The 26,983-nt window shown below is 43.8% G+C and overlaps 2 protein-coding genes across 3 annotated transcripts in view; one reads left to right on the forward strand and one right to left on the reverse strand.

Annotated features, from left to right (window-relative positions):
* The window catches only part of LOC119395911 (uncharacterized), a 595,703-nt gene that overhangs the window by 30,819 nt on the left and 537,901 nt on the right, over window positions 1-26,983 (reverse strand). The gene's annotated exons all lie outside the window — the stretch shown is intronic.
* Window positions 1-26,983, forward strand: part of LOC119395906 (DCC-interacting protein 13-alpha) — a 49,277-nt gene that overhangs the window by 11,622 nt on the left and 10,672 nt on the right. For both annotated transcript variants that reach the window (XM_037662922.2, XM_037662923.2), the window contains exons 6-17: window positions 3,163-3,204; window positions 4,490-4,602; window positions 6,626-6,804; window positions 7,615-7,773; window positions 10,015-10,099; window positions 10,582-10,679; window positions 15,865-15,994; window positions 19,628-19,719; window positions 21,281-21,415; window positions 22,575-22,702; window positions 23,506-23,614; window positions 24,552-24,638. In XM_037662922.2, the coding sequence (XP_037518850.1) occupies window positions 3,163-3,204; window positions 4,490-4,602; window positions 6,626-6,804; window positions 7,615-7,773; window positions 10,015-10,099; window positions 10,582-10,679; window positions 15,865-15,994; window positions 19,628-19,719; window positions 21,281-21,415; window positions 22,575-22,702; window positions 23,506-23,614; window positions 24,552-24,638 (1,357 nt within the window). The remainder of the gene's footprint in view (window positions 1-3,162; window positions 3,205-4,489; window positions 4,603-6,625; window positions 6,805-7,614; window positions 7,774-10,014; window positions 10,100-10,581; window positions 10,680-15,864; window positions 15,995-19,627; window positions 19,720-21,280; window positions 21,416-22,574; window positions 22,703-23,505; window positions 23,615-24,551; window positions 24,639-26,983) is intronic.

Genomic DNA, 26,983 nt, shown 5'->3' on the forward strand with positions numbered 1-26,983 from the left:
CAGGCGCGCTGTTATGCAGTTGTTTTCTAACTGCCTGCTTGCTTCCCTTCCATTACGTGCATTGTACACTCTAACCATCTTCCCCATTAGGCGCACACTGTGCCTAAACAACATTTGTAAAAAGTTAGCTCAATCATTTCCGAGCCGTTTATTTCACTTCCCGCTATCACATGTTTTCGGCGTCGCAGATAGAGTCTTCCTGTATCGTCTCGACCGTTACCTCAGCGTTTCAACAGCCAGAAGACGTGCGGTGCGGCATGATTAAGCCATGAGTGGCCGAAGCTGCTCAATTTATGATGTTTTGTTGCCACTTTACTAAAGTGCTTTCCCACGTCGAGGACAGCAGAGGTCATTGGTGGCGCCAGACGGACATTACCCTTAGTTTTGACAATGAGTGTGGCCTACAAAATAATTATTACAGCCCAATGCGCTTAGACACCCTTAGTCATACAATGTTAAACCGTGAGCAGTTCTGGAAACGCATTCATGACAGCTGCGCAGATGTGAGATAATTTGTGCGGCACCGTTCAGTATAAACGTTTCGACTTGCTCTATAGGTCTAGCTGTTCACTACACGCGATGCCTGCGGCCCATGGCTAGGTCCTATTATTCTGGGCCGATTATTTACGCGTTCACAAAAAGAAGATTGCTGAGGAAAATTTTCGTTGCGCAAGTTTTCTTTCTTTGCTCTTTTTGTTGTTGCCTACCTCCAGAAGCTACTGTCATAGGCTGAGCATCTTCGCGACACCTGCGAAGTCTGCTTGCATTGCTTTACGCTCCTCAAGGAAAACCTGTCTACATCTAACCGCGATGAGGTAGACCAGGCATTCCTTCAGGAAGAAGAAGTGGTTGATATCTTGAACAGGCGCGCCCATCTTTCCTCTGATGATTGTAGGCGAGGTTGTAGGCTGCAAACTGTTTACACGTTAGCCATTTAGAGGGCGGCAGCAGCCCACTTTTGCACACGCTAGACACAAATAAAATCTGAGAACACATTTTTCTTGACGAAAAGCCACCAGAGCAAGGTTTTGCTGCAGCAGAATAAATAAAACTGCGATTTACGCACAATGCAAGCTATTAACAACCATCAGTCGCCCTGAAGTGAGCACTCACAGCAAGGGTCACTTTGGCCAGTTATATTTCGTAAACAAAGCAAATGAGGACATATGATATTAAAACCGTGTGTTCATTGACATAAGCGCTCTTCGATAAAAAATTGTCGTCAAGATTGAGACTGGAGTTTTTTTTATTTTATTTTTTGAAAATGTACTTTTTTGAAAAAACTCGCTTCTTTAACTATTTTTTTCTTTTTTTGCGCTGCCTCTCGGAAAATGATCTTCCGTATAAATGTTGCAAAGGCTCTTTTCTATATTTGACATTGTTTTCAAGTTTCTGTTTGTAATAGCAAAGGCGCCAAGGCGCCTCAAACTTAGGACCCTTTTTTGATTTCAACCGTGTTTGCCATTTTTTCACATTTTCTTCTTTTTGAGGACAGCATAAAAAAGCATGGATGTAATTCACAGTAATGCGTATTAAAACCAGCAAAGAAAAATTTCGACACATCGTTTATAGTTCGTGCTAAATTCGGCCGTGAAATCCGAAAACATTGCAGTGAGCAAAAACAAGAGGCCCGCGCCGCCACCTTCAAATATTTTTTTGACGCGCTGGGAGCGTTTCTTGGAAATAAAATTTTCGGTTTCGTGCACTTTGAATGAGCCCACATAACATATAAAAAACCCAGGCAAAACAAAAATTGCGACCGGACAGGCATGTTCGATCTCTCGTGGAATCACCCTGTTCTTTTTGAGCATGCGTGCGTGCCTTTCAAGGTTCAAGTAACAGTAATAGTAGCAGCTCCAGACAACACAAAGGTCACTGCAAAATGGAGGCTCAACTTAATCAACAGTCAATTAATGAGGCAAGCCTTGGCCTGGAGCCAACGTTGTCACAAAGAGACTTGCTTCGATGTTAAAATGTTGGCTCCAGGTTGAAAAACACTAAAATACATACCTTCATTATATGCAATATTTATATTTATTTTAACCATGTGTTTATTGCATATTGATATTTGCAGGAAACATTTTAGCTCTTCATTGTTGCTTCCAGTAATTCGTTCTGCTATGTGGCTTTATTACTTAACACCTAAAAAAATGTTACAAAAGCATACATGAGGATTTTCTTTATCGAGACTCCAACCACGACGACGGCCTGTTGAAGAACTACTAGATGGTTTATTTTACCTGGTGGCCTTGCGTGGAGTGTTCATTTGCCAGGATCACTGAGCTTGCTTTTCAAGAACTATGAGCACAGTGATTAGGCCAGTGTAGCTTTTGTTTTAACGCAATAGCGTTAAAGAGCTCGTTTTGCAGCAATTCCGGCGTCGGCTTCATTTCATTTGCATCAGATAGATGCAAATGAATAAAGAATGAAAAAAACATTCGGTTTGAGTGGGAATTGAACCATGCGGTCTGCGTGGCAAGCAGGTGCTCTACGACAGAGCCATGCCGTTGCTTGGAACTGCTTCCGAGAAAAACCCTATACGAATGTCATGTAATGCGAAGAGCCTCCTTAACGCATGTAATGTTGTGTGGCAGAAGCGTAGAATTGCGCCGAGCATCAATACATGTGAATTACACAATTAGTTAGGGGTTTTTAAGGCCCACCCATTGCAAAGAACTCAGACATCTTTAATCATCATCAGCAGCGAAAGCATCAACAAAGTGAGCAGCTGCGTAGGTTCGCGTGTTGCCTTACAGATGCGTAGCGGTTACTTCGCTGATACGCAGAAGGAATAATTATGGCATAGTGGGCACTTTGCAACTGTACTTGCAGTAGGCATTGTAGGATAGTTTGAAACAGCCAGTGTTACTTGCACAGACGTTCCTTTCCTTGCGGTATGGGTGAGGTGTCCACCGAGAAGCGAATCGAGGCGAGGCTACCAATTGAGAAGGCGATGCGAACGGGGCCCAATTATGCTATCGCGTTGTGCTCTTGAGGCAAAGCTCAAGCGTTCTCCAACTTTCTTCACTTAGCAGCACGGAACTGGTGTATAACTTTCTATAGATGGCTTTTATAACTTTCTATAATGTGACGTATGCCTTTTTTGGTGAATGAAATTTCTATTATTTAATTGCCTTTTTTTGTTTTCTTCTTTGCATTTAGAAATTTTCACCCTTGAAGAGCAGTACAACAAGGCCACAGCAGGTGAGTATGTTCACTTACATGCAAAGCTGGCAAGTGTGATGACCGGTTCCCGTCATACATATTTACAAAAGAATGTGTTCGTTCATTTTTTTCGTGAGACAAACGACGGCTGCTTGAATTTACCTGTACTTTCTTCTGAGGTTGTTCGTTGCATCTCTAGCTGTTCATCTTAAGTGTACAAGACAGCCAGTACCCCACCATCATTTCATAATCTCAGCGTGGTCTGTCATGAAAGTCTAGTGTAACTGACCTAATGAAAGTTTATCCAGTGGTACCCGTTAACCTGCATAATGCTTCAGCTACGATTTGTGGAAGCCTTTGATTTAGTGTTACAATGAATGAGTTTGTTCCTTGAAAGAGTGTAATGGATGTCAGTGTTATGGTCTATCATGCTTTCTTAATGGTAGCGTGTAAGCGTAACAAAGTGGCCAGTATGGTCTCTTTGATAGTGTGCAGCGTGAACCATCATGTGTGTTGCATGCGTCATGTTTTCCTCTAATCTCAGTCCTGTTCTTACACTGTTTTTTGTAATACTTTTTCTGTAGTTTGCGATAGTGATCAATATGCGAATGACAGTGATGACTGTAGCACGCTGCACACTTTGTCACTGATGATGTAGAAGCACCCCCGCGCAGTGACTGTAAAATTTGTTTCTACAAGAGCCTACCATGTTTAAAGCTTGATTTAAAAGCTGTTGTAGTGTGTGTGTGTGGGGGGGAGAGAGAGAAAGAGAGATAAACGGTAGTTATTTGTCAGCCATGCTTACAACACGTATTTAGCACATTTAGGAACTTGCGAATAACACAAAACAGAAATTAATTTTTGTTTGCCTGGTGATGCACTCATTTGTTTCCAGTGTTAATTCAGTCTTAACCAAATTCAGGCTTCAACAGCCAAGACAAATAATTTAGTTGTCATTAAATGTTTGCAAAAGTACATGAGCTTATTCTTCAGCTATTTATAGAGAAATTTCTGCTTGCATTGCTAGAAAATGTGTATACAGCTGTAAATAATGAGTTACTTGTCACAATTCTACTGACATTAATATTTACTATTAGCACTCAGTTTACTGTCAGTTCTGCATCAGCTGTACTCTTCCATGCGTGAAAGTCATGCATTCAAGTTTTTGGAAGGGCGACGAAAACAGCCAGCAGTGAACCACACAGATGTGCAGATCACGCTATATGTGCACAAGAGGCATACACCTTTGGAAACTCGATTGGGATCATAACAATCATAACATACTGTGTGTGATATTATGCGTGCCATTGTTTATAAAATGCAGAGCGGGAACAAGCTCTGGGGCGCTACTGCAAGATGTCGCGAAAAAAAGACACCGATCGGCAGCGACTGGACCTCAGTGAAGAGCTGTATTTGGCAAACCGCCGATTCCACACGGTTAGTTTCATGCGGTCACGTTGTCATTCATTTTTAACACAAGTAATTCATTACCAAGGCATGTGAGTCTGTAAAAGGCGTTTAACCTGCTGAAGACCACATCACGAACTTTGGCTATTTGTGACATCACGATGACGTCACAGTGTGACATCATGTGACATTGAAGTCATGTGACTTTTGGCACACTGATGTACACATTTATGCACTTGAGTAGCGCATGACTTTTCGCCAACTTTTATTACTTAGTTTCATGTTAATGCTAACTATGCCTGATTTTTTTACTTACGAGTAGAGCTGTGCGAATAGCAAAATTTTGGGTGCGAAGCGAATTTGAATATTTAGGTGTGAGTGCGAATCGAATCGAATATTTTTCAAATATTTCTCAAATATTTCTAGAATATTGTTCGATTACTTCGAAGTGAAATTGCAGAAAAAAAAGTTAGAGAGGATTCCTAAGCATATTCTTATGAGATAGCAACATGAAAGTGTTTCTTTTTGCTAGGTTGATGAAGCACAGGCAGGGTGGTCTTTCATAGTTGTCTTATCAAGAATAAGGCAATGTAGAAGCCGAAGTTTATTTATGTACATGATTTGGTGCTACCAAAGTGTTGCCGACAACACTTTACACGTGATAGGCAAAGATGCCATTTCCTCAGCCTCTCCTCCTCTTTCAACTTCTGTGGAATCCCAACTGATGTGGCAGAGAAGGGTGTGCTCCCTTCAAGTCCGGAGTTCCAAATCTGCCTCATAGACGTTGATATACAAGAACATCTGAAATTTTGGATGCTAAAAAGCTTCGGCGTCCGATTTTTCAGACTTTCTGCCCAAATTTCAGGCCCAAAACGGCATTAATTGAGCCCCCAACTCTGCCACATCTTTCATCTCCATGTTGGAACCAGCGTTTTCTTGAGTTAATACATTTGCGACCGTAGCGGGGCTTGAAAGGCAGCTTTGCCGCAGTACTGAGGTGTGCTGAGGTGAAGCATATTGAAAATCTAGCGACCACTCCCAATTGGACGTTGACTGTGTCTTGGCAAAGTTCGACTCTAACGGAGCTTGAAAGGCAGCTTTGCCGCAATACGAGAGTGTAATGAGGTGAAGCATATTGAAAATCTGAAGGGGTCACTTTCAGTCGGGCGTTGACTGTACTTGTTTTTGGGAAGTTCGAATAGTTCGAATAGTAGAATTCCAGTGCGAATCGAATCGAATAGCAAACACTATTCGAAAAATATTCGAAATTTCGAATATTCGCACACCCCTACTTACGAGACATATGTAAGGCTTTCGCAGGCTTTGAAAAGTGTAATGTCACACAGACTTTCAAGTGCTGATATTTCAGTGCAGAATTTTTGAAAAATGCAGCCTTCACCTTCATTCCTTCTTTGTTAACAACGCTACGATGTTGAAGTTGATGACACTACAGCTCAAAAAGAATAACTCATCTGTCTAAACTTATTTAACGTTTCCGCTATGCCAGGGGTCTCAAACTCGTGTCAGCTAGTGGACCGCAGGCACGAAATTTAGGCTCCCGATGGGCCGGTATGGTGAAGAAGGTTGGAAGAGTGAAGAACAAAATGTCAGCTAACATTGCCATTTGACCGAAGGCCTTTCCCATATCTCGTATATGGGTCATTTCTGAAGGGTCATTTCTGGGTCATTTCTGAAACATATCAATACTGATCTCGAGAATGACTGAAATATAAAATCTGGACGCCGATTCCGAGTTTTTGTTCTATGGTTATGTTTTAATGCACGATCACCGGATGGGGTGCCTCACGAAAAGAATGCTTGGCACCGGTAATGTCTGTGTAAGTCATGAACATATTTAATACAAAAAAGAATATATGGCACAGAAACAGTCATGTGCGGGCCAGGCCACCAGCAAAAGGTCCGGGCGCCACATGTGACCCGCGAGCCGTGTGTTTGAGGCCCCTGCCCTATGCTATTCATCAAGCAAGTCTTTGAATCTCGGCTGCCTGGCATGTCGAATAAGTAATCACTGTTTCTCGATTGTACTGTGCAGGTGTCTCTGCAGTTCTATGCCCAGCTGAATGCGCTGCAGTACCGGCGCAAGATGGCACTGATCGAGCCGCTTCTGGGCTATGTGCACTCCATGAAGTCCCTGTTCGGCGTCGCTCACGAGACAATGCACACTGCCGAGCAGGACGAGTTCCTCACCAACATCGCAACCAGCCTGGGAGAGTGAGTGCCGTGATCATGACTTTTCACATGCCGTAGATCTCTTCTGTGGTCTAAGCGATTGGCAAGGCATACCACATTTATTCAGCCTTGTAAGGCCCATGCTTTTTCTTCCTTTCGTATCCCTTGCAGAGTGTGGGTTTTAGACAGGGTGTGCTTGTAGGTACTTCTGCTCACTGAATCATCGACTCACACTCCGGCTGTTGTGCAGATTAACGCGGCCACTTGCCGCTGGCGGTAAACTGCCACTCAAAGTAAACGCTTTTATTCGTAAGAACTGAGTGCTGGGCAAGTTCGTAATCCAGTATGATGAAAACTGCCCGAAAAAAACTGCACGTCCCACATTTCGCTTGTTGGAAGGTGTTCACTCTGCCCAACACACACTGAAACAGCTTTTTTCCCACTCTAATTGGTCAGTTACACATGTTAATAAACCAAGCTTTAAGTGGCATGGTAGGCTCTTGTACAAACAAATTTCACAGTCACTGTGTGGAGAGTACTTCCATGTCATTCAGCTTTTATTCAGCCGTCCTCCTCACCACGCTGTCATTGCTCGATGAGCTTGCCGCTTTGACTCTCGGCGCTTTCTCTGGGCTGGTTGTTCTTCATGCTTGAAGGGCCCCATCAGCTTGAGGCACTTGACCAGGCATTCATAGTTTACGGGCACACTTCGTACACGGTGACCTTTCAAGCTTGCCAAGCGGAAACCCTTAGCGACTTTCGCTGTTAAAGGCTGATTGCTGTATGTGTGTTGCAGGAGAACGTTGTATACTGCAGACTTTGAGAATTGCTGAACTGCTTCCAACTTTGCAGGGTGCAACGAGAGTTGCAGGCTCAGACAGAGAAGGCAGCGCATCAGGCGGGCGTGTTGGCACGGCAAGGGGAAGAGAACGCCGCCTATCTTGCCGAGGGTTCTTCTGCGCCTGCACAGACGGGCCTGTCCCACAAGGCGGGCTACCTGTTCCACCGGACGTGAGTGTACCCGCGTGTGACGTGCACCGACTTGCTTTGTCGTTAACACCTGGGCAGAGAGGTGACGAAGACCCAAGTTCTCGGAATGTAGACTTTATGAACCTGGGCGTTTCCTGCAAGACTTTCAGATACTGTCATGGTGGATTAGTGGCTATAGCGTTGCACAGCTGAGCAAAAGGGTGTGAGTCTGAGTTATGCCCATGGTGGCTGCATTTTGATGGGGCTGAAATCAAATGCGAAAACAACACTACTATGTACTTAGGTTTGAATGTTAAGGAGCTCCATGTGGTTAAAATTAATGCGAAGTCTCTTACTACCGCATGTCTCATAATCATTACTGTGGTTTTCGCAAATAGAAATTTCATAATTTAGTAGCTTAACGTATTAACTAAAGTAATTTGCGCAATTTTTTTTTCCTTATTTGAAAAGAGGGTGCAAAGGTTAAGCAAAACTTTTGCTAGCACATGCTCAGTAACACTCACTTAATTCTGCTGATTATAACTGAAATATTGGCTGTCCAGAAGTGGTAGCAAGTGGTGATAAGTACCAATAAATTGACACCGATAAACACGTGGTAAATGCCCCGGCACTAATAAACCTCCATCCCAGAATTCCATTCACTACAGTAAAATCTCGTTAATTGTATATACCTGCCGGTAACATAGCGTAATTATGCACTAACTGCCTAGTACTATGTACAATGCTTTTTTTCTTTTCTTTAACCGATGCATAGAAAAGATTTCAGCTCTCCTGCATGACCATTCAATAGCGTGCAGGTATGATACCAAGGAGCATTTCGAAACTGTGGCAAGGAACAAGGTGGCATAGTGGATGACTCGTCCAGCTTTCCCCGATGCATGTGTGAATGTTTGTAAAGCGATCTGCTGCTAAAGAAGAACTGGTGCCACTTCATTAAAACCCAGTTGCTGAAGCCACATGGCGCCAACCGTCCCTGTAATTATTTAAATTATTTATGCATATTGTGTCGCCTGTGAAGCTCGCACCATCACTGCAGCGGCCACTTGTACCGTGACTGCGTGTCTGCTGTGGGAATGTGTGCTGTAAAGTTCCTTCATGCTCGTGAATTCGCACGCATGAACTGCGGAGTGTAATCCTGTTGTGCGGTGGCGAGCTAGTCATTCCCACAAGCAACACACTTGAACCAGTCCTGCATGAGCAGGTGGCAGCAAGTGTCAGTGCAGTGAATTTTCGTTGTCGCCCATTAAAAGCACGCAGTACACTTAGTAAGGTGCGCATTTGTACTTGAAAGTGCCTACCAATCGTGACAGGATTGTCGGCAGTGAGTGGTACTGGCGCGTTCAGCGGCTTCCGCGATCACTTCTTGCATTTTTTATCCTTATCCACACAGGCATTGCCGCATTCATGCTAAAGTTTAAATCATTGGTCCACCAGTCTCTGCACTTACCGAAAAGGCGGAAGATCATTTGCAGCATATTATGGCATTGGCCACACCGCAAGTTTAGGGGCACTAAGGATCAGGCTTTGTGGTGCCGGGTCAAGGATTTGTCTTAACTACATTTTAAAATGCCATTAGTACTTTTGAAACATGTACGCATTAACAAGGATTTGTTGTATATGACAGTTCCCCAGTAGGAAGTTTCCCGCTGAATTTTTCTGTACACAGCCTAAAGTACACATGCAACGTTGAGATTGTGTTGATTTGCACACACATTGCAAGGTAGCACAGAGGGTGAAAAATATGAGTGAATACAGTAATTAAACTCTTTCATGTCATTATATTAACCAGAAATATTGGGTGTGGCAGATGGATTCCATACAGATGTGAAGTGCTGCAGACTCTTCTTTAATAGTTGTACAGTATTACAGGATGAAACGTATCAATTTGTGGCCAAGTAATGCACCTATATGCTATCTGTTTCCACTGTCTTCAGTTTGTGTAATATCAGCAAAATTTTGGCTTGAACGTTTTCATCAGGGACAATATCAGCTTGAGTGGCGAGATTGGTAGCAATGGGACATGATTATCTCGAGTAATTGGGTAAACTAGTTGATACTTATTGTTTTGATGTCACGTTTCATTCCGTAAGTACCATACACAGTTTAACTAGTGTTGGCCGTACATTGCTGTAGTTTGACAATGCAGGGAGCTCATGTGACAAATTATGTTGCTGACTTGAAAAACAAGTCAAGAAATTTTAAGCAAGCGTAGTACATCTAGTGTCCCTTTTCACTGATGTATATGTACCTATATCTGTGCAGGAAAATAGCAGGTATGGTGAGCCGCTGGGACCGAGCTTACTTCTACACCCTCGGGTGCCACCTTATGCACATTCCAAAGGGGGAGGTGAGTTTTCTTTCGACATTTTTTTATGTGCACATACATGCACATGCGTGCAGTGGGGTCCCTTGCACTTGAATCTCAATGTACACAGCACATATCCGTGAAAATGAAGTTCCTCTTGTGTTAGAGTCACCACTGCAGAAACACTGGCGCCTCCTCTCACACTATTGCCCAACCTCAACGATAAACACCTTCAACAGACAAAAACCAGACAAGAGGCTGAATTGACCTTGTAGCATCACTATTTTTATTTTTTAGCTGAATTTACTGTAAAATCATCATCTAGTACTATTGCCTAACTACACACCGACATTGGTGCCGCATGCGTCGTGGGGAGAAGCTGGTTTACAGGAGATATGAAAGCAATGTAGGCGAAACAATGCATCAGGAGATGCACAAGAGAGTCTAACGTTAGCATAGCATGTGCATGCAACACAAACTGCTGCAGAGAACTGATGTGTGGACTTTCTTCATCCTGTACCCAGAGTGTCGGCAGTGCTGTGATGGAAATCGACAGGGGAACCGTTGCGCACGCCTTGGACGAAGATCGCCGCAATGTCTTCCAAATCAGCAACGGCAAAAAGTACGTTCAACTCACCGCCACTCTTTTCTGTGCAACTGTCTCTTCCAAACTTGCAAGTTCAGTTTTACTTTCATGCTCTTATACAAGGCAGCCACACCTGCAGCTAGGTTTTAAAAAAGGTGCATTCAGGGGCAATTTATTTGAAAAATCTAGGGATTCTAGCAAGAAAACTGCAGGAAGATGCAGGTTTTTTTTGCAAATTATATGGCAAGATGCAAGAACCATCTTCCGGCATAATTTGAACATTGCGAGGAAATAAACTGTCTGGGGCAGATGCACTTATGGGTTGAAGGCAATGAAGTATTAATAAAAACTTTCCTACTAACAACCCCATAACTGCTTCCTATATCTGAAGTATGTGTAGGTATGCCATGCCTGTCTCAAGTACTGTCTGCTTTAGTAAGACTGTCTTGTATGTTCTAGTGGCATGGAGCACTCTGGGCAATTGAAGGTCATGGCTGCCTGTAGTGAATTGACCTTATATAATTCAGGCAAAATGACCCACGTGCGGTAACATGCTTATTTGACGACCACAACTGAAATAGAAATACAGTCGATCCCGGATATATCGAACTCGAAGGGGATCGCGAAAGAGTTCGATATATCGATATTTCAAAATATAAAATATGCGTATTTAAGGCTTATATTAATACATTGTAGGTCTCGAAACAGTTTTCGGAATTTGTAACAAGTGCTAACGTGATGATTCGCTCACAACTAAGTATGCTAAATAACATAGGCGTATCTACCGGGGGGGGGGGGGGCAAGGGGGGGTGCTAGCCCCCCACTGAGAAATGTTGGGGGGAGTGGAGCCCCCCCACTTTCAACAGTGGTTATTGTCGGCTGCAGACTGGGAAACTGACAAGTCAGGCAAAGTTTTACTTAAACGCAGCAATAACGTAATTATGTCATAAAATTTGTCCTACAATTCTGCTGTGAAGGCTGTCCTCCGTGTGTCATGACCACGCACTGTAGGCTACCGTCAGTGCGGGCTGCCTATTCCACGCTTGTGCGTCTTGCATTCAAGCATTGCAGAGGAGGCTATCGCTCAGTAGGGGCTCTATAACATTACAGCCATCTGTAATGATTTTATTTTGTTCTGCCTGGCCTGAAATTTAAGTAATCGGCGACGCAAATATGAGCGGGAACCAGTAAACGTTTTATACCCCATCAAACGCTCTCCTTTTTAAGGAAATTCAGTTTCTTTTTCTGAAAGTTAATAGCATCGCCACTGCTCTATATCCAAGCTGCTGTGAGATGATGAGTGTGCAGAAGTGTCCAGTATTTTAGTTGTGCCTAGCCAGGACAGCTAAAATAGATTCCCACTTTAGTCTCCGATTAGCCTGCTTCGCTTTGCTTATCATATGGTAGCATGCATCGACTGCGGCGGCTTGTAACAAGGCAGTGGACTCGAGCACGTTGAGAAGCCCAGCTTTCAAGTTTGCCCTATTACTTGATCTACCTAACCAGGGAGATGATCAGCGCCCACCGTTTTCTGGACTAAGGGTGCCCACCTGCAAAGGATTGTGTCTCTTCCTAAGAATGTCTATTTCTCTTCACCCCTTTGTGAGCAACGATGACTTCACAGAGAGTTGTATACGAGCAAAAACAGCTCAACATCCTTATACTACAACTGAAAGTATCTATTATATACATATGAATCCATCTCGCCTGCTACTATAAGCAGCCGCTGCCAATGTGATTGGCGGGAAGCCTTCTTCAATTACGTTCAGAAAGAGACACTGTCTAGCTATTCCGAAAAATTTGAGTTATTGTTCAGTGCAGTAATGTGCTGCTTATTGTGCACACTTCATTTTAACGCCGCGAGTTTTCGCAGACTTGTGACGTCGCGTAACAAGGAGGCGATTTTATGGCACATTGTCATTGGTTCTTCGCTATTCGTCAAAAATTTTCAAACAATACACCGTATTGAAAATAGTTCATTAATATTATTTTTTACGCAGTCATGCGTACGTGGTAATTACGCGGTGGATCACTTACGCATCATTCGTTACGTCGTTTTACGAGCAGGTGCTGTGAGCATGACCTAGAAAATTTCGACCAATCATTAACAGCTAACGACCTGTACGGAAGGAAACTATGCGGCATAGTTTAACGTTATAATCGCCCACATTTTTTCAACGAAAATTTGAGCTTACACAATTTACGTAGGCTATTTATTTGGAGGAACCGGAGGGGAGGAGTACAGGGCTACTTAACCGTTTTGTCGTCCACCCCCCACCCAAGCTGGGAAAAGTAGGACGGCAAGGAACGACATAAATTCGTAGTCATTTATAATCTTATAACTATACGCAACCAGCTCAATGTGGTTTGCTTAAGTATTAATCGACTGAACTTGGTATTCTTAACAAAGACTTTATCTGAGGGCCCTAGCAGCATATGTCGTTAAACTCACTCGTGAATCAACTCACTCAGACTCACTCTACTCAGATCGGGCCGTGAGTCTGAGCCTGAGTGAGTTCGGGTGAGTAATATTTTGGTGAGTTTGAGTTCGAGTGAGTCCGGTTGAGGAAAACATTGGTGAGTCTTAGTCCGAGTGAGCGCTAAGCACAAAATATATTTCTTGAGTGAGTATGAGTGAGCTCCACCTTCTGTTGCCGACCTATTTTCCTATCTGCTCATTTTCAGCATCACTATCGGTATTATATCGACTTACGTTTATGCTGAAGTCTATTCACACATTAGTCAACGCACCGGCGTTCATGCGCCACCTCAATATGCATTGATCGAAGGCGTGAATGGGGGGGGGGGGTCCATGACCTCTCCCCGCAAACTCTTTCCCGTGAAGTTCTTGATGAAATATCTTATGCGAGTCGTGTATTTCATAAAAGTCCTTACTGAATTGAAACTACTGATAACTCATATTTCAAGGTAAAAGATCAAAAGGCGTATCGCAGAGCACCGATTATGTGAGATATTGGCATTAAACAGCATTGGCACCACGTTCGAGAAAGCTCATCTTAAGCTAACGGACTCACAAGTCGACTCACCCACTCACGTCAAGCTGTGAGTCTGAGTCTGAGTGAGTCCGGCTGAGTAATATGTTGGTGAGTCTGAGTCCGAGTGAGTCCGGTTAAGGAAAATTTTGTTGAGTCTAAGCAAAATATATTTCTTGAGTGAATCTGAGTGAGCTGCAATTTTTTTGTGGACCTACGTCTAAGTAAAGAAATTGGCACTTGGCTTATCCTGAAGACTTCTTCGAAGTACCTTGCTTTGTCAGCCACATGTTTTGTTTAATAAGTGAGAATTTAAGGTACCAGAGTCATAGCAGGTTCTTCATACTCATCGTATCTACAACGCTAAACTAAGACTGGGAAGTTTGCTGATAACTTGCTCAGAGGATCAGGTTAAACTTCGGTGCACTTTTCAAGCTTCACGGTAATATTTCTAAAATGTTATTAAACACTGCTGTGTTGTCGCGGTATAGAGGGGCCCAGCCTGCACAATCTGTTTGTGCAGACTCTTCCTTGATTTAAAACAGTTTCTGATTGATCAACTCTATGAACACAAATATCACCTCAGATCATATATATATATTATATATATATATATATACACACATACACGGTAAACAGTGTGAGCGATGCCAGCCCCCCACTCGCGAACAAGTTGGTACGCCACTTCTAAATAACAAGGTGGCAACTTTTTTTTGCAAGTTACTGCACTTTATTTCACACGAAAATAGTGCGTAAACTTGTCTTTCTTCTTGCGCACTGTCAAGTTCATCAAGTCATCCAGTCATCCTAAATATCATTGAAGCTTTCCAAATAAGCAAATTCAGCACATTTGGCCACAACAGCGGTGATTGACGCTGAACGCCGATGCAAGCTCTGTAGCGCGGTAAAAGGTTGTTTACGGCGGCATTGGCATCTTCATAACCGCACGGGTCCACTTCCACGACACCAGCAACGTCAGCCTTGATATTGGCATCGATGCAGTCAGAAACAGCGTCATCATCTGCACTGATGAAGTCACTTGCTGTACTTCTGTCCGAGAGTGCGCCCGCAAATGCTAAGTCACAAAATTGACTGAGGCACCGTACGCCATTGTCAGCGGTCATGACGAACCCGAAGTCACCACCTGGCACCAAAGCCCGCAAGGAAACGGTTCATGACGGTGCTTTGCTTGACATCGCTCCAAGCACCAGTCATCATTTTATCGCTACGAGCGAGTCAATGTTTAGTTCGCCTCCCGAATGAGAATTTGTCAGGAACGAAGCGAGACGTACACGAGTCCTCAAGCCACAGGAGACAACGCTGCCGACAGACAACGTAGGAAAAGTCCCTACCACCGTCGACATCTTGGCGATGGCGATAGCACTTGTGGCTTTGTAGCAAGCAGCCGCTGCTTTGGCGCGAAAAACAAGAAAAAGCGTAGCCTCCAAGATGTGCGTTTTATAACTGAAAACGACAAAAATATGTCACGACGTTGCGGATCTTGAAGGCCAAGCTTTTCAGGCTCGCATGCCATCATGCGCGAACAAACAGGGAAGGGAATGTGAACATTGCGACGAGGCTGCCGAATATCTCCACATTCATCTCATTTTGGTGCCTTCGGCACCTTTGAAAAACACTATGCCCGTGCGTTACAACCTACGGATGGCGCATCAAACAAGCCAGTGCACTCACAAGCGCTGCGCAACCAACCAGATAAACGTAATGCAACGACACGGCCTTTTCGTCACCTGCGCGCGAAGAGTGATCGGAACTTGTCAGAACATGGCCGAAAATGACCAACATTTGTTAAGAAAAATGCACTCCCTGGAGTTCAGCGCGGCGCAGCGTTCGATTTATCTGATGTTTCGCTGTGCGAGAGTTCGATATACATGTGCACCAGCCCTATACTTTTGCATGGGAAATTCAAGGGGATTTTTTAACTGTTCGACATAGCCAATAATTCGATATATCCGAGTTCGATATATCTGGGATCGACTGTAGTTGAATGCTCGCTCTAGTTTGTACATCTATTTTACAGCAAAGCTGTATGTGCCTTGGTTATGGTGGATTGTGTTCATAGAAAGACGTGTAGAACGATGGTTTTCAGTGCCCTTTTTTTTTTCTTTTTTTGTCCACGTCTGTTTTGCCCTGTAAAGTATAACTTTCTCCCAGGTATTGTGAACCATTTAACTCATCAGCAAGTTCTTATTTCACTTTGTGTGTCGTAGGTCGGTGGTGCTTCAGGCATTGAGTGAGCCAGAACGGGACGAGTGGATCACCACGGTGATGAACGTCGCTGCTGAATGCCACCCAGGCGGCAGGTCACACTCTGTTCCCAAGGAGGCACCCGCAGCCAAGGTAGAATGGAGAGAGGGACGAACTTCATTTCTCAGCAGCTCGTAGTCTCTGTCAAAGTTGCAGTGATTCCCCAGTCTCAGAGATTAGTTCGTTTATCTGAACTGGCTTATTTGCTTGTTGTGGGCCATCACTAGTGATCACATCAAGTGTGGGACAGGGTCATGCGAAATGTTTGCCATGTGGACAGACTTGAAGCGGGAAAAAAAAAAAAGTACAGCTACTTCGAAGTCAAAAGTCTAGCAAACAAAAGAAAAACGTTTGGGGGCCAAAAAATAGCTTTTTAATAATTTCTTCATCTTGATCACCATCTGTCTTGCTTTTTTCATCCCATACCACTTGTGTGCCAGGTAAAATGCTACCAGTATTTCTCGTAAGGAGAGGTTGTAGGTGCTGTCACATCAAAATGAAATACGGTGTGAAAAGCACGAACTAGATTATGCATTCCTTTTTGATTGTTTGCCAGTGTGTAGGGCAACTCATTCACAGGAGCTTTGCTTTCAGGGCTCTAGTATACCTAGCATCTGGTTAGTGGTTATGTAAAGATGACACGACATGATCTCAGTGCACGCACACAGCACCCCACTTTCTTTGAATGTTGGTGTTTTCTTTTGGCTTGGTTGGGCATCTGTTGAAAGATTTTGCGAAAAGCCTACATTGATTGTGCAGAAACGATGTGAAGCAAAGCTCCAAGCAAGCTGTTAGCTGTCCATTTACCTACATTTGCAAATATCACACTGACCATTGTATGTAGCATGTCATGCCAGTCCTGATCCTTAATCTTGTGGGAGGGATGCAAGGAGCCAGGCAGAGCCAGATAACAAACCACTTTTAATGGCAAGGCCCCGGCCCCTGACTGCCCAGCTGTTCTCACAAGCGCACCAAGCCCGAGCGCACTCTTTGTTATTCGCTTCCTGGCAGGTGCCAGCGCCCCTACAATTTATGGCTTTATAACAGCCGATCTTGAAATAAGTGGGAATGTATGTACAGGTCAAAGAGACTTGCGACCGCTGGCTTGCAGAAGCACCACAGCACTTGAGCGATAGGCAAATAACACCAGGCCTCCTTTAACATTTGACACGAAGAAATTATACAGGGTTTCTTTTTAGACAATACAGATTTCTAATAAAGATCCTATAACACTAAGGCTCCTGTCATTTTCGCATACGAATTCCACGTCGAGACATAAAAACTTTGCCCCAGCTGAAATGATGCTGTTGTGACTAATTAACAAAAGCGTGCTAATTAACTTTTTAATTATTGACTTGAGGGCAGTTGTTTATATTAGCAAGTTGTAGTGCGTGACAATTTATGGCATACCCATATTTTAGAAATCATGAAAGCTGCATGTAATTCGAGATATTCGTCATCGAATTTCAAGGGCGATATCGAAACTGATTGCACTCGGCGTGCACAAAACGCTACGACTCTGTTACGCCATACCGGAAACACCCGCGACAAGGAAGTGACAAAATTTGAATCATTTTAATTGTACATTGTGGCTGTACCAATCATGGCTGTCTCATTTCTTGAAAAGTCGCAAGTCATCTCACTTTCGCCAGCAGATCGCTTTACCTGTGTGTGGGATGTTTGGTCATTATTTATTTATTTATTTATTTATTTATTTAAAGTACCTGCAGCGCCCGAAGGCATTATTGCAGGGGGGAATACACAGGGTAACATATGCTTACAGAAATGGATAACTATGAAAACAAGATCAACAACAAAAAAGGAAAAAAAAAGAAGAAAACTATGAGCGTAACAGTATATCTCTGAACGAAGTTTCAGTGCGACAGTCAACAATTTCCTTTGGAAGCTGATTCCACTGGGAGATTGTGTGTGGAAAAAACGAGTATTGGTATACGTTTGTTCTGCAAAAACTTTCTCTTATTTTTAGAGGGTGATCACTTCTGTGAGACAAGAAATGGGGAGGTAAAATGTAAGATTCTTTATCTATTTTGACCAAGCCATGGAAGATTTTGAAAAGCATTTCTAATCTAATGTTTTTTCTACGTGTACTTAGTAGTTCCCACCCCAACCTATCCTTTATTGCAGTAACACTAAACGTGAAGTCATAGTTAGAACTGACAAAACGGGCTGCACGGTTTTGTACCAGCTCGAGCATATTACATAGGGTTTTACTCTGCGGGTCCCAAGCCACACAGGCATATTCTAACATAGGTCTGACGTTCGAAAAATAAAGCAATTCTCTGATTTTGGGAGGAGCTAAGCGGAAGTTTCGTTTAACAAAATTTTAACATTCTACAGGATTTCGCTGTAACATACTCAACGTGTTTAGTCCAAGTAAGATTTGATGAAAAATGTACACCAAGGTATTTATAATCAGTTGCTCGCGTTAGCTGGACAGAGTCTAATGTGTAATCAAACAGGTATGGATCGTGTTTACGAGTGAAGGAGACGCATTGACACTTACTAGGGTTCAGAGACATACGCCACCTAACACACCAGTGCATGATACTATCTAAATTGTGTTGCAAGTACTCATGGTCAGAGACAGATCGAATGCAATGGTAAATCACACAATCATCTGCATACAGGCGTACTTTGCATGAAACATCTCGAGCAATATCATTGATGTACACTAGAAACAACAGAGGCCCCAAAACAGATCCCTGAGGGACTCCCGAAGTAACAGTAACGTATTCAGATTGGGAGCCATTAATTACTACACGTTGCATGCGATCTTGTAGATAACACTTAACCCAATCAACCAATGCAGGAGTAATACCGAGCGATGAATGTTTATGTCACAGCAAGACATGGGAAACGGAATCAAATGCTTTTCTAAAGTCTAGGAATATACAGTCAGTCTGTACACCAAGATCAAATGAATGAAAAAGGTCATGACTGAATTCAAGGAGCTGTGTTGAACAAGAAAGGCTTTCGAGCTGTGCGCAAGAAAAGCGCAATATCAGCGGTCTCTTTGTCTGTGAAATGTAAAACTCAGGAGCAGCCACTGCGGCGTGTCTTCCTGCAGACATGTGAAATAGTTTTTCGCACATGTTTGTAGTATATGAAAGAAACAGATAAGCATCAAAGATTGCACCCAAAGAATAAGCTGTCTACTTGTGTATTTCATAATGACTGCCGATTTTCCTGGCCGGGTTCTGCTTTGGCACGCCTTCATTCAAATTTCGTCACTTCCTTGTCACGTGCACTTCTGGTCTTACATAACCGAAAAGCCGCGTTTCTTGTGCGGCGGTTGCCGTCAGTTTCGGTATCGCCCTGAAAATTCGATGATGAATACCTCGAATAACATGCAACTTTCTTGATTTCTGAAAAAATGGGTATGCCACAAATTGGCACACACTACAACTTTCTAAGATGAACAACCACCCTCAAGTCAACAATTAAAAAATGTGATTAATGAGTGTTTGTTAATTATTAGCACCACTGTCATTTCAGCTGGGTCAACGTATTTCCGCCTCGTCATAGAGTTCGTGTGTGAAAACAACAAGAGCTTTACTGTCATAGAATTTTCATTAAAAATCTGTATTGTCTAAAAAAAAACACCCTTTATATACTTATGAAGGCAGAAACGGGGCATTGGGCTGTTGACCATTTTTCAGCGTTTCTACGTTTACCATTGCCATCTGTCTTGTGCTTACGATGCAGACAGAGCGAACCCCGTCGCTACCCAATGCAGCAGCACCCGGTTCTATGCCTGCTGCTGCTGTTGCTGCTGCTGCTGCTCCAAGTCAAGAACGGTAAGTGTTCAGTCAACACAACTGCATATTAATCCTAGCCTATATCGGCTGTCAAGGGCTAAGCCGTTGCCAAGCGGGACTTCACTGTTGTTTAAACAACATTGCCGTTGAAAAGAAATGTTGTTTCACAACAGTGCTCTGTTGTTTAGCACACTATGCAAGTTGATCACAGGAACAGTCCTACACAGCCCTCCTTAGACATCTAGTGAGTTTGATACCACAGCTAGAGTGACAGTACTCACCTTTGCAGCAACTCCTCTCACTACCGACTCAGTTATAAGTCAGGGAACAGCCTCTGAGTTAAGTTTGTTTTAGGTGCCCGAATCAGACGTAGTGGCATCTACTTGAATATCTAAAATCAAGTTTAAATTGCATGCCACGGTAACATCCATTGTAGGCAGGGTTACCAAGTTCAATCTCCCTGAACAGGGCAGATTTTTCTTTAATCTTCATTCAACTTTTCTTCATTGTGAATGGGAGCCAAAATGTCATTTAATTCACTAGTACAGTTTGTTTGTGTTGGTTCGTGTTTAGTGTACTACTTAGTATGATGTTTCCTGACTGGACAGGGTTCTTTTAGCCATCAGTTTTATCGTTTTTCTTTTTTCTTTTTGCAAGCTTTCATTGTGGTGGTTCTGCATCATTTCACCACTGGTATAGCTAGTTCTGAAGGCTCATACATTGGCTATATTCACAGTGCACGATCTAATGGGCACTATGTCGGGTATGCTTTGTATTGATAGCTATATGTCGATAAAATTCAGAGCTGCTGATAAAATGCTGTATTTAGCTGTGTATCGTTTTACTTATTGTGACTTGCAACGATAGGTCAATAACTGTGGCTTTATTGCGCTAAGTGTATGGTCATGGGTTCGATTTCCAGTGACAACTTCCACAGTTGGGCTAGGGTACATTGCAGAAATGCTCTTGTGCTTGTGTTTCAGTGCATTTTTAATCTTGTGTTCCTCGATTTAATTTGTAGACCCCTGTCTTCCGTTCTTCTAGCCCACATGTTGGTTCAGGATGTTAAAACCCATTATTTTACTTTGTCTTTGTTTTGTAGACCTTTACGAAGATTTGAGTACTTGGAATATTCAAATGAACATTACAGTACGTATTTGAATTCGCTTCAATGCCAATTTAAAATTTCTGAAATCTAGAAGTATTCAAAAGAAACAAATAGACATAGTATTTTACCGCTTGTAGCCCTTCTGAAAAGGTGGTTTCACTGCAGCGTGAAGGTGATACGCAGTGAAACCGTATATTCAGTAGAAACTTTCACTGCTGCAAAGCCACACTTAAGGGTTGAGTGTGCAAATTAGCTGGGCCTGATTACTCGTTTCTTTTTCTAAGTTTAAAAGCATGTTATATGGGCTTATGCGGAATGAGTTTGGCAAATATTAAAACGTAGCGTAGTTTTCCAATTATAGCTTGCACCCGACTGCTATTCTAATCCTGCGGCTATTTGAATTCGCTTGAAAATTATATAGTACTAATTACCACCCACTTCAAACCAAAAAAGTGAAATTCGTGCAAGCCTATCATATTGTTGTCTTTTCAGAAAAATGCCTCGGCCAAGGCCGGCCACGCAAGAGGATCTCAAAGAACTGGCCAACACTCCCATCCAGTTTGACATGTTCTCCCCGTCAGAGGACAAAGGCTCATCCGGGCACTCTCCAAAAGACGGACCAGCTGTGTGCGTATAACCAGGAAAAAAAAAAGGCTTTCTTCTGCTGTTTGAACTTTCATGTGTTTGACGTCGGCTGTTTGTGGCAAGAAATGCAGCTGTGGAGAGTTGTCTCTTGAGGAAAAAGAAAGACCGCAGTTTCACCGCAAGGGCGAAGCAACGAATTGGAATGTCACAAAATAAGGCTAGCAGCTAAATCTTCTGGATCCAATCTCGTGTAACTCCACAAAACGCTGGTGTAAGAGAATGTGGCCGCTCCAGGGAGAGAAGTGGTTTTCGTGCTGTCTGTTCACGCGGAGAGCACAGCACGTAGGAGGGTGTACGAGCCGTTTGTTGATGTCTACCGAGATAGTGCACGCGCCAGCGCTCAAGGCCATGCCCTTGTGGTCAAAGTCCGCAGTTGCTGCTCAAGCGACGCAGCCCCCCCCCCCTCCCCTCCCATTCTCCGGTGTCTCTTCATGCTCCTTCGCCAGACAAAAGACGGGCAGGGTGTTTCCTCTCTGCTTGAGCAGTAATCGACGGCAGACCTCACACGCGAGCTGATGTTATCGCATGCGCCCTCCGTGCAATGAAGAGGACAAGCTCGTTTGATCTTTACTTAGCCACGTTCCTCGCCAGTGCTCACGCGTAGAACATACATTGCACGTGGTGATGTCATCGATTTGGACTTTATACGGAACGTGATGGTGATGGCGACGGTGAAAACCCATCAAGAGTGTCCATATAGTAATTGCTATCACAATAACATAAAGATTCATACCTGCAATAATAGTTCAGCAACTGTAGTATTGCTATGGTGGCCTCAAAGACACGGTTATCTAATTGGGGTCATGGCAGTTGCTCTTTGATGGGGCAAAATGCAAAAACCGTGATGTAGTTAATTTAAGTGTGCATGAAGGAACATCAGTGGCCACTCGTATACAAAGGCATGTTGCAGAAAAATCTGGTGCTGTGTTTTGATGGCGTGTCAGTTAAGGGTGCCTAGGGACCAGAATAAATCTAGAATGTTCCACCAGTGTGGCTGTCATAGCACGTATGGTGCCTTGGGGATTGAAAACCTCATAAGTTAATCAAGCTAGCTACTTTTGCAGTCATTGAGTCTTCTTTGTGCGAGTACGTGGTCGACACTCCCATCATTCTTGCTCGCGTCTTGTTCGGTTTGGTGCAGGCGCATCAACCCCTTTGACCAGTGCGGTTCCTCTATCACAATGGAGTCGGCCAAGGATGCGTCGTGCTCCTTCTGGGAGGCCTTCACCGTGCGATTCCTCGGCTCCATGCAAGTGCCCTGTGACAGAGGTGAGTGTCATGCCCCCTCAGTGGCCATTACAGAAATCGATGCCGTGGCATTTCGTGGCCTGAGCTATAGTGTGTTGCTCAAGCTTGGAACGCCCAACCTGGCCACAGCTTGGCCTGGCTTCATTGAAAGGGACTCCTACCCCTAGCCTTGGTCTGTGGCATTGGTGTCACTCTTGAGGAACTGCAGCTGAGTTTGGGTACATGGCCTTTAGAGGGGACCGTTTCATTCTCAAAAGCTGGCCAAGATTTCTTCGCAGTATAGGCCATGTACCTGGAGCAGATGTATTACATACACATATGGCACATTTGTGGATAATTTTGTTTGGTACCTACAATGGCGCCTGTAGCTGAGTGCCGCTAACCATTAAATGGTGCCTGTACAGGCAAAAGACGAAGGCACAGTTTTGCCTCCCGGCAATGCCAGCCATATTTTGATGGGGACGAAATGCAAAAGTGCCCATGCACATAGAATTTGGTGCTTGTTAAGGAAGGATAGTTGGTCGAAAGTAACCTGGAGTTCACTACAGCTTGTCTCATAGCAGTATTATGGTTATGCCTCGCAAAAATGTCAAAATATTTTTTTTCATCTGGACTGCTTGTAGGCAGTGGGATACTTACCTTGCTTACTTGTTTATGGGATTCTCTTGTACGTTGGTTTCATTACGACGTTCTGTGTTGCTAGGTAACAAAGAAAGAATTGTAATTAAATGCATTTGCTGTAAGGCACGCTTCAGTTTCTCTTGTTGTGTCTGCCTTTGCTTGACAAGGCAGCTGACACATTCGGATGTGCCAACTTCTCGCAGGAGACCAGCTGGTCTGCGAAACCATGCGCCTGATCCTGGCTGCCCGCATGGCACACAACGTCTTCAAGATGGCCGAGTCACACATGGTGGTCAGCCAGAAGGAACTCAGGTCAGTCACCGTTGGTCAGGGAGCAGCCATGAACACATTTCGCCTAGGCTAGTCGTGCGCTTTCTGCGAGTAACAGTTGTACTTTCATATTGCCTGTGGCACAACACCGAACGCACGAGTCACCAAAAGAAAGTGACCCAAGAAAGTAGACGGACCACTGGCTGCCGTCATATCACAAGTTGTAGTTCTTCGTATGCATGATGGGGAGATTGCGGGATCGGTCCCCGCTGGTGGCAACTTGTATATTGTTCACGTTCGTCGTTTTCCTTTCCACTCAGAAACAGTACAGATTGATTAAAAACTACTAGTAACAGAGCCTGCACTTTTCTTTTTTTTGGCTTCATTATCCATTGAAATTATAGGCTTGTGTTTGGAAAAAAAAGAAAGCCTTGCTGTGGATTCCTGCTTTTTCCTTAAAAGGGTACAGAGGAACATGAAAACAGTGCATGCCTGCCAATTCTCCTCGGGTATTTGTAAATTCATGAATTTGGGCTCGCTTGAAGATTTTGCTAATTTTCAGTATCACGAAAAAATAATTTCAGTTAAAAAAAAAAATGTTTCACTCACTAGGCTTCAAAACCTACCCTTGAATGTCTTCTGATAGCGGAAGGATGCAGCGGGGGTTGCTGCAGACAAAAATTCCGAAGCATCCAAAATTGGCAACGCTTAAGTGGCTGAAAAAGTCATTGAGATCTAAGGAAAACTTTGCTGCTGCTTGTGTACTTTGTCTAAAAGTGTGTCATTAAGAAAGTGCATAATGTACATATCACTGATAAGATGTGTGCTTTGGGCATGCATTAAAAAAATTTGAAAAACTATCTCCTTCTCACTGGTGATTGATTGGTGTAGGCGTGGTGACCAAAGAGCTAAAGCATGTAATGTGCTGTGTATTGTAACAAGGTCCTTTCTTTATTTTTTTTTTTTTTGCACACTGCAGGATTTTGGACCCTTCCCATCAGGCTGTGCGTGCCTGCTTCCCATTGGCTGATGTGTCCTTTTGGACAGTTCACAAGGAGAACAACAGGCGAGTGACTCGTCATTTAAAGAAAGTGCTGCGTGTAATCGTGCCCGATCACATCATAACTGGTTAAATCAAGTCTCTTATGAGGCAATTTCTGAATTCCACGAAGCTGTAGTGGGAATACTTAGCGAAATGAACGACTACGTTAAGCGAAAACTGTATCCCCAACCGATCTTGCAAACCATGCCGAATATAGCTCTGCCACTTTGCTTTGCCTCTTGAATACGCCACCACCACACCCGTCTTGCAAGTGGAAAAAGTTCAACACTGATTTAGTGGGTAAGTGCGACAGAAATGCGTTTGCACTGAATCTCAAATGTGAAAATTGCCTTTGATGTTGTGCTTTTCTCTCTTTTGTTTTTGCTTCATTAAATTGTTTGCACTTGCCACGTTCTTTCGATACAGTCAACTGCCGATTTTTCGGACGCCCGATTTTCTGGACATGCTCGAAAATTCAACGCCCGAAATTTCGGACGCTGAAACTCTTCGGACTCTTTCTGCCCGAATTGCGGGTCCGAAAGGCATTAATTGAAGCCCCCACCTCTGCTGCGTCTATCATCTCGTAGGTTCGAACCAGCGCTTTCTCGAGTAGATCTGTTTGCGACAGTAGCAGAGTCCGAAAGTCAGCTCTGCCGCAATGCTGAAGTGTTATGGGGTGATGCAGACCAGAAATTCAAAGGGGCCGCTGTCACGGCGCCGTGTGGCGATGTCTTTACGGATAAGCAGCGGAAATGAACAGAGGCGTAATGGCGGCAGTTGGCAAATGCGCTAGTACGGCTGAATCGCTGACAAGCCTTACGATAAGCATCTTCAGTTAACTGCTCGGTAATGCATGTGGCCTAGCGCAGTTGCATGCGTACTGCACGCATTTAATAGGCAAGAACCCAAACGCGCTGCGCCGCCATTCATGCTGCCTCTTTGTGCAAGACCGCTAAGTGCACCACACAGATGCGTTACCTTCACGAACGAAACCTGCTCGCCACTGCCGCACCCGTGTGCAGCCAGGAACAAAGGGGGCATCACAAACCCTTTCATGACAAATGTCTGCGTACAGTACAGCAACAGTACAGCGATGGCGCCTGCTTAGTTGGCAATGTGCTGCACACAACTAGAAACGATCGCCTTCACACGGCAGCAAATGCTGCTTATCGGCGGAGATTCGGCGATGTGTGTGCGCATCGTTTTCATGCGCACGCGCATCGGGGAAAGCCGGACGGGTAGTCCGCTCTTCCGCCACACTCTTTGTGTTCCACGTCATTGTTTCCGAACGCTCTATGCGAGAGAACCGTAATCTATTCCGCGCTTTGCTGGTATCAGCGGCGCTCATCACGAGATACAAACTTGCAAGTGGCGGTTGGCACGTAGTTAAGCGGGTTTCGCGGCAGGTACCGAATGTATTTGCGAGAGTCTGGGCGCGCACCAAAATGCCTGATAATTGTACTGGGATGCATTAAAGCTATTTCGGACGTGGCTGTGGCGATTTGACCGCTTGAGCAAAATACAAAAGCATGAATACGTTTTTTCGGACGATTTCGCGGTCTCTAGGGGGTCCGAAAAATCGGACGTTGACTGTAATTGTATATACACACATAATATGTAGTCCCCACAGAAGAAGATTAGCACGAGTGACCATTCCAGCCAGTGGCCGTACGTGCTAATGTTTTTCCGTGTAGACCGTACATTATTTTGCTTACATCTGAGTGCACAGCCTGTGTATGCCACCACTGTATTCCACTGAACTATAATAGGCTGGCAAGCCTAGTCAAGCTCACTAGAGCTTTTTATTCCCATTCCTTCCACTCTTTGAAGTGGTAAGCAAAAAATTATTGATTGAATGATTGATTGCATTACCTTTGTCTTTAGTCACCTTAAATTACCTTGACTGTCGGCACTAGCTAACATTAACCAGTGCTTCTAATGTGCAAGCAAATACAGTAGGCTTCAGTGCAAACTATGCTTTGCCAGAATGTAGTGCCTCCTAGGGCTACTGCATTAAACAAAAGAAAGGAAATCTTCTTCTGCTGTGGTGTGCATATATATCTTCAGTGTCACATGTACATGCTGTGACAATACATGCTTGCAACTATTTAAAAAAGTAAACTGAAACTTTGTATGTGTCTTTAAGACATATCTGTGCTCCTAGTGTGTACCGTACTTCTTCCAGATATTGTACAGCGGCTTATACACAGTAGCGGTGTTGTAATACTCACCGTGTGGGGTTGGATGGACTGCTAGACCTATAGTGACCACAGGAAGGCTTATTCTAGTTCGAAAAAAAGCCAGAAAACTAGACAGCTTTGCAAAAACAGCTTCGAAAAAAAAAATAATAATAATAATGCAAGTGACTT

Source organism: Rhipicephalus sanguineus, chromosome 6 (genome assembly GCF_013339695.2).
Source record: "Rhipicephalus sanguineus isolate Rsan-2018 chromosome 6, BIME_Rsan_1.4, whole genome shotgun sequence".
In the NCBI taxonomy this organism is placed as follows: Eukaryota; Metazoa; Arthropoda; class Arachnida; order Ixodida; family Ixodidae; genus Rhipicephalus; species Rhipicephalus sanguineus.